The sequence below is a fragment of the Hippocampus comes genome, unplaced genomic scaffold (assembly GCF_001891065.2).
Source record: "Hippocampus comes isolate QL1 unplaced genomic scaffold, H_comes_QL1_v1.1 scaffold391, whole genome shotgun sequence".
In the NCBI taxonomy this organism is placed as follows: domain Eukaryota; kingdom Metazoa; phylum Chordata; class Actinopteri; order Syngnathiformes; family Syngnathidae; genus Hippocampus; species Hippocampus comes.
Window position 1 is genome coordinate 37,198 of NW_017805455.1, and position 12,509 is coordinate 49,706.

General features: G+C 40.5%; 2 protein-coding genes across 2 annotated transcripts in view; both read right to left on the reverse strand.

Moving 5' to 3' along the window:
• The window catches only part of LOC109518524 (ankyrin repeat domain-containing protein 6-like), a 701-nt gene extending 685 nt beyond the window's left edge, over nucleotides 1–16 (reverse strand). Inside the window, exon 1 of the mRNA XM_019874408.1 lies at nucleotides 8–16. Coding sequence (XP_019729967.1) covers nucleotides 8–16 — 9 coding nt within the window. The remainder of the gene's footprint in view (nucleotides 1–7) is intronic.
• Nucleotides 17–1,855: 1,839 nt separating this feature from the next.
• LOC109518527 (ankyrin repeat domain-containing protein 6-like) overlaps nucleotides 1,856–12,509 on the reverse strand; it is a 28,482-nt gene continuing 17,828 nt past the window's right edge. Inside the window, exons 4-5 of the mRNA XM_019874410.1 lie at nucleotides 2,382–2,492; nucleotides 1,856–2,150 (exon numbers count right to left, since the gene is read on the reverse strand). Coding sequence (XP_019729969.1) covers nucleotides 1,980–2,150; nucleotides 2,382–2,492 — 282 coding nt within the window. The 3' untranslated portion in view covers nucleotides 1,856–1,979. The remainder of the gene's footprint in view (nucleotides 2,151–2,381; nucleotides 2,493–12,509) is intronic.

A 12,509-nucleotide genomic window follows, 5' to 3' on the forward strand; every position in this document is an offset into this window, starting at 1 on the left:
AATTTACTTTTATCATTCACATATATGCATTGCAACTGATCCCACTGATTGTACAAACTTTAACAAGTAATTGGTTTTGAAAAATATAGTAATGCACTTTAAGATTAAACGAGATTTATAAAGAAAGGAAGTTTTAAACCATTTACACGTGCATATAAAATCTAAATGTAATCCCTGCCTACACCTTACAAACTAAGGAGCGTGCTATTAAATGTGTAAATGTGAGAGTGCTATTGATAGCGTCTGCTGTCATGGGTCTGTCTCAGTGATGGACTGAGGCTGCTGTTGTCTTCTTCTCTGATCAAAACAGTGTCCCCTAGCGGATACTCAATAAATTCCACCTTATTAAAAATATTTATTCTGTGTCTTTTATGCATTTTCTTCACTTTTAAATTATCCTGTGGGCCTGATGGAACGGCCCGCGGACCGTATGTTTGACACCACTGCTTTACATAATCATCTCGCGGGCCGGATTAAAGTCCTTTGGGGGCCGGATCCAGCCCGCGGGCCGTACGTTTGACACCCCTGATCTAATGCCTTCCTGTGGTTCAAACATTCCTACTTTTTTTCAGAGTCAAAGTAATATATGAAGCGGCACAATGGTCCGAAGTAGCTCAATGGATATCTTTTCATTCTCAGAACATTAAATGAATCACAATTGGACTGCTTCGGTTGTCTCAGAAAATGTTTCTCCCCTCATCTGAGCACACTGAAAACAGGTTTTGTTGAATTTACAGTTTTATTTTGTCAAGTGGTTCCACTGTAAATCTGTATCGGGATCACATCCCAGTAAATTACAGGTACATGGAATTCTGTGGTGCATGTTTCATTACTATCCCATGACATAAACCATCATTAACCATCATCTCTCTTCTCGATGTTTAGGATTTAGTGTGTTATCTACACTGTCACAACTTGCTCTCTCCACGTGTATAACTATTTTCTCTTTTCCCGGCCTGAAATGGAACAGGTATGTTCCAAATTTGTCCCTGTTTATCATCATGAACATGCATTCATGAAATGTTTACTTGACTTTTATCTTCTCACTGGAGAAAAGCCATTAGTGACACAGTGTTATCTCGGGTCAAGTCTGTCAGTCTGTGCCTGAAACATTTCAGTATCTATTTTATTTGATGCCATCTTAGCCTAGACTGTGCTGAAAGAGAGACTGTGCAGTGTATTTGAAAATGACGAGATGAAAATAAATGACGAAAGATATTTATCAGTACAAATTGGGATGATGTACATTTAAGGCCCCAGCTCATCTGGTACCCTGAGCTGAATTCGTGGTCAAAAATGGAGCGGGACAAAAGGAAGAAGACACCAGGGGGCGTCGTTGGTCTCTAAAATGGTCTGTTACAAGCGGGGGAGAAGGGAGGATGACAGAGGGAGAAAGAAAGGGATAGAGAGAGGGAGAGAGAGAGAGAGTGAGAGAGAGAGAGAGAGAGAGAGAGAGAGAGAGAGAGAGAGAGAGAGAGGGGGTGGGTGTGGAAACCCTACTTTGTGGATTTTTCTCTTTCGCGGGGATCTCGGTCCCCATTAACCACGATAAGTGAGGGATCACTGTATTCAAACAAAGTCCTGAAAACCACAGGAAACCAAAGTAACAAAAACCTATGCCAGAAACAAAATGTGAGAGGGGCGCACAGAGATGCACACACACAATGATCCAACAAAGACGGCAGGGAACTAAATACAAGCAAAGTGACGGGACAATGAGAAACATCTGGTCAAGACACTAAGGGTTGAGGGAGCTGATTGGTTCGACAGAAGGGGCATGGCTTACGAGAACAGGTGCGGACAAAAAGGGCACATGAGGGAACAAAACCAAATGTAATCTAAACAAAAACATAACAAAGCTTCTTCACTCAGACTGAAAAAACCCAGTTCTAAGTATACATCCTGCTTGAATGGTACAACAGTGATTTCCTAACGTAACATATACAGTGTCACAACATGTATGAGCTATTTGTATGTATTTAGTCGTACAAGCAGACCTGATGTTTGCTCTTGCGGTCCATCTTGCGCAGCCTGCTATCAACCTGTTCGTGCATGTTCAGGATGTGCAGTCTCAGCTCCTCTTGTGTGCCCTTCAGTTTCTCTTCTAGTTTTTTAATCTTGGGCCTGCAATGGCAGCCGTTTGCTGGTGCCTGGAGAGAATAGCTCGCGGTTAACAAAGCTCCAAAGTAGAAATTAATCAGTGATTTGCCATATCTCACCCAGGCTCATTTAGCAATACATGATTTACATTTGTATCAAATACGTCTCCAAGCAATACAGATTTGTCTTTCTCTTTATTATGATTATTATTTTTTGAGCGGGGTGGGGGTGGGGGTAATATCTGTTAATTACCTCCTGTAAAAAAATTAAGAAAAACTAACCTGTCGAACGTTTCCATCTGTGTCACGGTACAAAGTATAAAGGTGGAAACAATTTCCATAGGAGATCCGTGAATTGTCTCTGGCGATTGGATCCCTTTTTAAGTGAAATTCCTGCAAAATAACAAAACACGCACGCACGCACAGACACACACACACACACACACACACACACACACACACACACACACACACACACACACACATTTTTCATGACAGGCCGTCGAATGACATATTACCCATAACCCCCCGCACCCTCCCAAAAGAATTTCTGTTCTTCACCTCAAATTTAGAAATATGTATCAATGCTTTAGTCTATTACTGTACAAGAAAAGATTAGGATTTACTCAGGGTACCGTATTTTCTGCACTATAAGGCGCACCGAAAAGTCTTCCATTTTCTTAAAAGCTCACCGCGCACCTTAAAATCCGGTGTGCTTTGTGTATGGTCATTACGGTAATACGTCGACCCCCACCAAGATGGCTCCTTGCTGGAGACATGCTTACAATGCTACAACTTGCTGTTGGGTCAGTGAAACTACGAGAATTGAAAATAATGCATCAAAACAGAAAATCAAGCAAGTTAATCACAAAATAAATTTGACAGCCCCCCTACAGAATTTATTTTGTGACATACCTGTCCCCAAGAAACACACCATCAGCAGCTTGAATGATTACAGACCAGTGGCACTGACCCCAGTGGTCATGAAATGTCTTGAGAGGCTAGTTCTTTGCCACCTAAAAATCACGCCTCCCACAGAACTTTGACCAGCATCAGTTAGCCTACAGACAAAATATTTGCCTATAAACAAAATAGATCAACAGCTAATGCCATCTCCACCTTTGTTCACGCTGCCGCGAGCCATGGAGAGAAGCAAGGAAGCTATGTCAGGGTGCTTTTTGTGGATTTTAGTTCAGCATTCAATACTATCCTGACCGACATTCTCATCACAAAGTTGAAGGACCTGGGCTACCCATCCCCCACCCGCAAATGGATCAAAAGCTTTCTGACAGATCGACCACAGACTGTGAGGGTGGGGCCCCACACATCCTCCACACTGACACTCAGGACGGGCTCCCCCAGGGCTGTCTGCTGAGCCCCTTCCTGTTCACGCTCTACACACATGACTGTAGCCCCATGTATGACTCCAATGTCACTGTGAAATTCACCGATGACACTACATTGGTGGGTCTCATTTCCGATGGCGATGAGACGGCGTACAGGGAGGAGATACAGAGACTCGTAGGCTGGTGTTCATCAAACAACTTGCTGCTGAACACCAGCAAAACAAAGGAGATGGTGATGGACTGGAGGAGGAAGAGAGTAGACCCCTCCCCACTACAGATAGGCGGTGTCTGTGTGGAGAAGGTCTCGACGTTTAAGTTCCTGGATGTGCATGTAGCGGATAACCTCAAATGGCACACCAACACGGATGCTTTGGTCGGGAAAGCGCAACAGAGGCTGCACTTCTTAAGATTGCTGAACAAATGCCAGACGGGGGCACACCTGCGACACACATTCTACCGCTCCACAGTGGAGAGCGTATTGGTGTACGGCATCACAGCGTGGCATGCTGGCTGCACGGCCAAGGACAGAAATGCTCTGCAGGGAGTCATAAAGGCGGCACAAAAAATCATCGGCTGCCCCTGCCATCCCTGGATGACATCGCGAACTCAAGGGGGCTACAAAGGGCAAAGAAAATCCTAACTGATCCATCCCACCCTGGCAGGTGCCTCTTCAACCTCCTGCCCTCGGGCAGGAAATATAGAGTCATGAGAAGCCGGACCAACAGACATAGAAACACTTTCTATCCCTGGGCAGTCAGGCTGTTGATTCTCAATTCTTAAATCGTGTGTATGTGAATGTGGAGGCCTATGGGAGTGCAATTTTACTATATATCTCATGACATCACTGACTGTATCTTAATTATTGCCGAATATTTTACATATTCTCATGTCAATGCCTGATTCATACAAAATTCATATATTTTCAAAAACAATCTACTTTAACCCTTCCTTGAACAGTGTATAGTCACAATTTTCAAAAATCCATTCCATAACGTTGAATCTCAACTTTTAAACGTGTGTATGTGATTGTGAGTATGTCTAGGGGAGTGCAATGCATTTATATATTTCTTGATACATTTAGTGGGTGGATGGTCCTGCAAAATCTCGTAAAGTGTGCAATGACAATAAAGGATTCATTCATTCATAATTCAGTGCGCCTTCTAGTGCGGAAAATACGGTACTTAATTGTGAATTGTTATTTTCTGTCAATGTTATGTTTGGGATGTGTGTTGTTTTAAGCTTTGGAAGGTATGTTAAATGGGAAATAAAGCAATCACATCTTGTATCATATACTGTAAACGTATTGTCATAATTATGTCGTTTTCCAAAAACTACTCCCATGTCATTCTTAAACTTTCCAGAAATAAACAACTGCAATTATGTTATGTACAGGACTGAAGTCGTCTATACGATTCGCCCAAGAATACCTTTTGTACCTTCGGTGAATAAAGCATATTAAACCAACACAGACTAGTCAATATTCCTCGGACGAAAACTGCCATCATGAAATCATTAATGCAGAAAACAGATGAACGTTTATTATGTTTTTGCTACCATCTGCTGTGTATGCAACGAAATAGCACGTGAAACAGCATGTTTAGATGCAAAGCAATAACTGTACATTGCAATGCCCACTGTATAAAACATCGGGCGCTGATGCATATTGCATTTTTTTTAACCATCTTAAAAGTGTTCTTTTACAGATCGAAGTTGAACCCAGGAAGTACTATATTGTACTTTCAGGGTTGGACATGTCCTTGGTGAGCCTGTAGACATGTTCAATAAGTAAACAAAGACTGCACAAGAGTGTGGCCTTTGGTTAACAGTTTAGTCCGTCAAAATAGCTTACATGTACTGTTTTCACCACCTGCATGCTTCTTGAACCTGGAGGGATCAAATAAAAAGTGAGTCACACAGTGTTTCGTTGGGGCCCTTCGGCACTGTTTAAATTTTTCCTTGAATTATGAAACACATTTTATTACAGTTGTCATTTTATTCATATATCTTCGATAGGAGCACAGTATGCCTATTCATTCATTTATTTCGTCACTGACAAAACACGGTCAGTTTATTTTATTCATGCTCATCTACATACAACACTTCATTTTTAATTGCTGAACAATGGGATAAAACTAGTTTTTCGTTGTAAAAAAAAAATCATTAAAACAAGATTTGTATTTGAGGACTTTACTTTTATAGTAGTGCACTATTAGAAATATAATCTTTTGCAATATTTTTATGTTCGTGTACATAAAATAATGCAAAAAGAATTTGCTTCTTTATTTTTTATTTTTTTCATTTATTCTGATGTACCTAGAAAAATACAAAAATGACATTAGGTTCTCTCCATTTACATGTCTACCACATAGCAATGCAGACATTGAACGTGCATTTTCTCATGTGAGAAAGATGAACACAGAATACAGGAAGTCTTTGGAAAGGGGTACTTTGACAAACTATCTCCAAGTCAAGCTGAACTGTGAACTGAAATGAGATGAAGTGGACCCATCAAAAGAGATAATTGAAATGGCAAAAAGTGCCACTTTGACTCAAAACAAAGATCACATTTGAATTAATGAAATTTCGACAACTGAAAAGCTTATTTCAAATTTTTTTTTGGGGGGGAAAAGCAACTGCAAAAGTGATTTTTGATATTATTCTCATCAGTCACACCAAAACAAGTACATTACCGGTAAAACCACTAATCTAAAATGAACCGTGCTGCTGTGCAAAGGGAGCAACACAGTTTTAAAATTCTATTCAGACCACGATCAGACCATTTTCAATCTTTCTCAAAATGACCGAATGTTGAGTCTAGGAGCAGGTTGGCCATTGGGAATTTCAGGAAAATATGTTGATGGCTGTTGTATTTCCGGGCCGGTCCTGGCCATCATGGTTGCTAGAAGGCGTCCGCCACCACCGCCCCCACCATGACCACTACCTTCCACCCCCGTCAATAACTAAGTTTCAGCAGGTGACGGCCGCACCCCGTTGCTGACTACGTTTTGCTACAGCAATGCAACTTTTTAGTGCATGACGGCTGCGCCCACCCCACATCCACGATTATTCTTCATCAAGAGACGGCCGCAGTCGACAACAGTTCCCGGTCCAAAGTTTGGTCCTAGCACTCCCCTATAAGACTATAACAATCACAATACACCCTTTATGAAATACTTAAAATCATAGTCGCTTCCTTGATAGGTTTGTTTGTTTGTTTGTTTGTTTGTTTTGTTGTTTATTGAACATGCACAGTAAGAAAATTGAGAGAAAGTAAAGATAAGTAAAATTGTAAAAAAGGAAAAGAAATCAGTCATCATACAGCACAATTTAGATGTTCTAAGGCACATATGTCAAAGTGCCGGCCCGCGGGCCAAATCCGGCCCGCGAGAATGTTTTCAGTGGCCCCTGGGATGATATTGATTTATTATTAGAACCGGCCCGCGGACCGCAGCAAGCCGAGAGCCCGCAGATCTTTTACACGCACCAATACTACATTTCCCACAATGCAACGGTGACGCGCCAAGCAGTCGGCCGCTTTATTTAAATATTTATTAGTCTAGCAGTCGTTCCCATGACAGTGACATTAGCTTTCAGATACCCATCAAAAATGGCAAAACGGAAGGTGGACACTGAGAACTGGGGGTTTCAAACAAGGTGGGAGTCGAAGTACATGTTCATGGACGTAGCTGGAAAACCTGTGTGTCTTCTGTGCGGAGAAAGTGTGGCGCGATTGAAATAGTGTAATCTGAGACGACATCATGAAACGAAACACGCGAACAAAAACAAGAACATGGAGGGGGAAGGGGGATTTCATTAAAAACGGTATACTTAAAGTTTGTGACGAAGTTTACCCCAAAAAAAGCAACTCTTTTTAAACGTAAGCATTAGCAGAAACACAATTGCAGTGTTTCTGCAAAGATACGGCAGTGCGTGCTGCGCAGTTTGACGGTTTCCTCCCCGACACAGTGGTCCCGCTGCGCATCCAGGCTGCTCAAACGTTGTCGAAAGTTTGGCAGCACATACGTGTGTGAACAACTATTTTCTTTGATGAAGCTGAACAAAACATCACACAGAAGTCGATTTACTGCTGAACACCCTCACTCAATTTTGAGGATTTGCTCAGCTCAGAGCATTTTTGCACTTTATTTTATTGTATTTCAATCCAATTATGTTTTAAAAATATTTTATTCAAGTAAATGATCGAAAATTACTGTACTATTATTTGTTTTTCTTTTAAGTAAATTTAGCCTACTTTTGCTAAAAGAGAAAATATGGACTATTGATAGTGCCTTGAATAATATCGGCTAATTTCATTCATGTTATGGGGATTTTTATACAAAGGAAAATTTTTTGTGCCTGTTGAAAATTAAAGTTTACTGACATAGCCATAAAAAATGTTGCTTTATTTATCTGACCATATTGGAATGTATTTGTTAGGTTTTCAGTCAATTAAATTTTGTTCAATAAACAATATGTGATCATTTTTAAAATTTTCAATGAACGAACATTCGATCAGTCCGGCCCTCGGCTTGCAGCAAAATTTTTTATCTGGCCCTCCGTCCATTTGACTTTGACACCCCTGTTCTAAGGAGTAGGAAGAAGTAAAAAACGTGTCAAGTCCTACCCCTTTTTCATGTATTAATATACAAATAGATTGTTCATTTTGTATATCAATCTGAAAAGGAAAAAGTCTGCATATAAACAAATGCTTTGACCCTTATGTTCATGTAGGTTTTTTTTTTGTTCATATAGTTTTACATTTTTAAAATTTTTTTAATTTATAAAAAGAATCAAATTATGTGTGCGATACTTATCGATTCCTACAACATTTGGATTGTATAGGGACTACATATACACACATCTAGCACATTCATGTCGGTTTTCTCTCATACTCATAATCAGTATTCTGCTACATTACAGCTTTTAATAAATTCATCAACTTCATTCTGATTTATGTAGGGGTTTTTTGTACTCTCCTTTTGAACCTATTTTTGAACACAGCAAGCGAGTCACTCATTTTCAGGTCATTTTCAGAATTATTCCACAGATTAACACCTATTGCAGAAACACACCTTTGCTTGATGGTTGTTCTTGTTTTGGATATTTTGTTGAGGCTGGCATGCCTGAAATCATAGCAACTCTTTTGAATTTCAAAAAGCTTCTGGATGTTTTGGCAAAGGAGGTTATTGTGTGCTTTGTACATTAATTGGGAGATTTTGAAGTCAACCAGGTCATAAAATTTCATCGTGTTTAATTTGATAAATAGTGGATTCGTGGGTTCCGTATACTGTATTTAGATCTATTGATAATTCTGATTGCTTTTTTTTGTAGTTTTAAAACTGGGAGTGTGTTTGTTTTACAGGCGTTTCCCCACATTTCCACACAGTGGGTCATATATGGTAGTAATAATGAAGAGCATAATGTGTATAAAGATCTCATTCAGCACATCCTTGTTTGGTACAGGATCAATGTGGTTTTGGATATTTTCCTTTTCACATTCTATATGTCATGTTCTGGTGTCGGCAGCAGGTGGCGGGCTGAGCATTCTTGCTGGTTGCACACCTGCTGCCAATCTGTCATTATTGCACCCTGTATTTTAGGTCCGACTAACATGCATTTCTTTGCTGGAGAATTGTGTGCCTTGTCACTGCTCTTGCCCGTGAAATGTGTATTCTGCGTTTGAAGTGTGTATTCTGCCCATGTTTGGACATGCTGCATAACTTTCCCATGCCAGCAGGGGAACGCACAGACCCTGTTTCTTCTCCTCATGCCTGCAAGTTAACCTTTACACCCGAGAAGCATCTCCAACTTCAAAGTGACATTCGGAGGGACACTGGATGTGAAACCAAGACAAAGTTATCGGGCGGCCCAGAACTAATAACGTATATCTTTGATTAGACTGGTAAATTTGTTTGGCGTCAAATTGTTTTTTCAAAAATGTTTGAAAATGGAAAAAGATGGGGGAGGGAAATATATTTTTTGTTTTAATATGGTTTCTGTAGGGGGACAAACATGACACCAACATTCTTTAATGTTTTCCAGTGCTTTAAAAATGTGTAGAATAAATATTAAATGTCAACATTTCTGTCGACAAGGATTTGCGTCATAGCCTGCGACACACGTTTCTATTTGCAGGACGGGATGCAAGGCAGGTGACTGTCATGAAAAAAAAACAGCATTTCATCAGTTCACCAAGGGTCCTGGCAAAGAATGGCAATGTGGATGGCTGAGAGAAGCATTTTAAACGCGACACGTGAGCTACGAATAGTTAACACGCTGCAAAAGTGCGTCCCATGCCTCGATCATCTTAGGGGCATATTATGGCTGTTGCTCATTATGGTATGCGTGTGTAAATGCGTGTGGAAGTGCGTGTGTATGCGCACGTGCGGTAACAGGTCGATCGCGGGAGGTTTGTTGATCAAAAAGTAGATCTTCCGTCAAAAACGGTTGGGCACCCCTTCTCTGCAGAATTGCATTGCAGGGAAAAAAACATTCAATCGTGAAGGCTCATTGTGTATCTCTAGCCAACTTAGTCATTTTGATAGTCGGCAATAGTGATGGGTCCAGCAACACCGATGTGTCGAGCTCACAGAGCAATCCCTGCGTCGGTGCGTGTACTGCTTCAAGACGATCACGTGACCAATAAATGAACTGCGTCGACTCAGTCCAGTGGGCGTCGACACCGCAAAAGCCCGCCAAACTGTGTGTGCTTATAAGGAAGTGCGTGGAGTGATGCGATGCCACCTGCCGAAACAAGCCACACCTCACCCTCGCTCGAATAAAAATATATATTTGGGCAAAAAAGAAAACACACAGATTATCAGAAAAACGTGTCCGTCTGACTTCCAAGCGTCGCGTCGGCTCGGCTAGCTTAGCTGTTGTCGTAGTTCAAAGCTTCTTTGATATGTGATGTGGGTTGCGTCGGCGCTGATTGGTTGAACCACGTGAGTACGTGCTCGCGCTCACGCGCGCACAGCAGAGAGCAGCGGACTATCGACTGCTAAGGCTTCGCGATTCACTCGAGTGGCGTTGCTACAGTCCGTGCATATTATGGAGCAGCTCCCGGAGAAACGCAAATTTTCCGCCCTGTAGAGCCATTTTGATCTCCTTTTGGAGAATAAAGTATTTACCGTATTGGCCCGAATATAAGACGGTGTTTTTTGCATTGAAATAAGACTGAAAAAGTGGGGGTCGTCTTATATTCGGAGTCTAAACATTATACCCATTCACGACGCTAGATGGCGCCAGATACCATTGAAGCGAATGCTGAACTTGACTCCCCAGGCCAAAGAGAATCCCTGTCACGAAGAATAAAAATAAAAATAGCAGTAGCACGAAGAAGGAAAATAAAAAATAGAGAAAGAAAAGAGAAGAAAACAATAAAAGAGATAACAGAAAATGGAGAAACGTAGCGACAATCTGGAGAAAAGTGGGTCAAAGAGCGGCCACATTAACCGGCAGCTGAGGAGAAGTTATGATGTAATTTACATTTCAAAAACCAGAAGCCATTCTGTTACGAATGTGATTGCACTTTAGTTTACATATTTAAATCCTCAGATATTAAGATTTGAATGAGGCAAAATAACATGCTTTTTCTCTCAAATATATTGTTATAATCATTAGTTTCAGATGTACTGTAATTATTTTCTGTATAAAAATTAATTTGGTGTTCAAAAAGTCTTTTTTCAAACTTTCAAACGGTATTCAAATCTCCTTGTCTCACTGAGTGCCTCACAGATTATTGACATATCTTTTTCTATTGTAATTCAAATTAATTTCAAGGAAACTCTTAGTTCACTATTCACATATTTTATTACAGGTGAAATGTCGAATTTTCCAGATAGAAATATCATATACCAACAGCAGCACCTCTGCAACTACATCTGGCATATGACTCATCATTATTAGTTTGTTTTTTTGGAAACTGTTCTAAATGCCAATTTTGTTAGGTCAGTTCAGTCTGTCAAGAGGGTTGCCTGCAGGGATTTTGAAAGTCTAGCAGGTGTCAGTGGTCAGCGACACAATATCAACACAGCATCAACACAGTGTGTCATTGTGTCAACACGTTTTATGACGCCTCATGGACCCATCACTACTAGGCAAATATAGCTAGTATAGATTCATACAGCATGCGTTGCCTTCAATGTAAGGCTTATATAAGTCTCCAGACATATTTGTTTTTTGTTTTTGTTTTTTTTGTTCCAATATGGCTCTTTCAACATTTTGGGTTGCCGACCCCTGCCCTAAGGTCACGCATGTACGCAGCTTTGAAGTATTTCTTCAAAAAAGGATGAAGATTCTCCAAAATGGAATTCCACTTTGAATTGCAGGGCAGGACAGCAAGCGATGAGTTGCAAGATGGCGCCTGAGGCAATCCGCGTCAGAAGCGGCGAGAAATGGAAAGATCTTAAGTTGGCCAGACTCTGTTTTATATACAGTGCTGTGAATGTATCAGTATGTATTATACTGACCTCTGGGTGCCAAGTCAGTCACACTAGAATGAGAATGGTCAATTAAAGCATGAAATCATGATGTAAAAATGGTTTAATTCTTTACCTTCTGTTTAACTATGTGGTAACTGTATGTTTGTACAGCACACTTCTGCCGGGTGCAAATTTTCGTCTTAATTTGTTTTTTTTTTACATTTTATTGAGGCAGGCAGGTTTTTGGAGTGGCTGAAACAGTGGCGGACCCTCAGGGCCAGCAAGGCCTTCTCTGCTGGCCTAAACATTCTCAGAAAAGTAAATTTACTTTCATGTATTTTATGTTATTTTATAATTTATGTTATTTTATTTTCATAAATATGTAAACAAAATTATTCTCTGTATTCTTTACGTTGTATTATTTCCACTTAGTTGAGTGGCTTTCAATGTTATTTTAAATAACTCGATAAATAAGTTATTTATTATGGTAGAGTTTTTAACCAATCATATTTCAGCTAGCTGTATTGCCAGGTAAATTACATTTGCTCGGGGCCTTCAGATTAAACAGAGCAGGCCCCTGTGCGCTGTAAGTGAACGGGCACAGTCAGGTTTCAATAGCCAATCAGATCACGAGTCTCAGA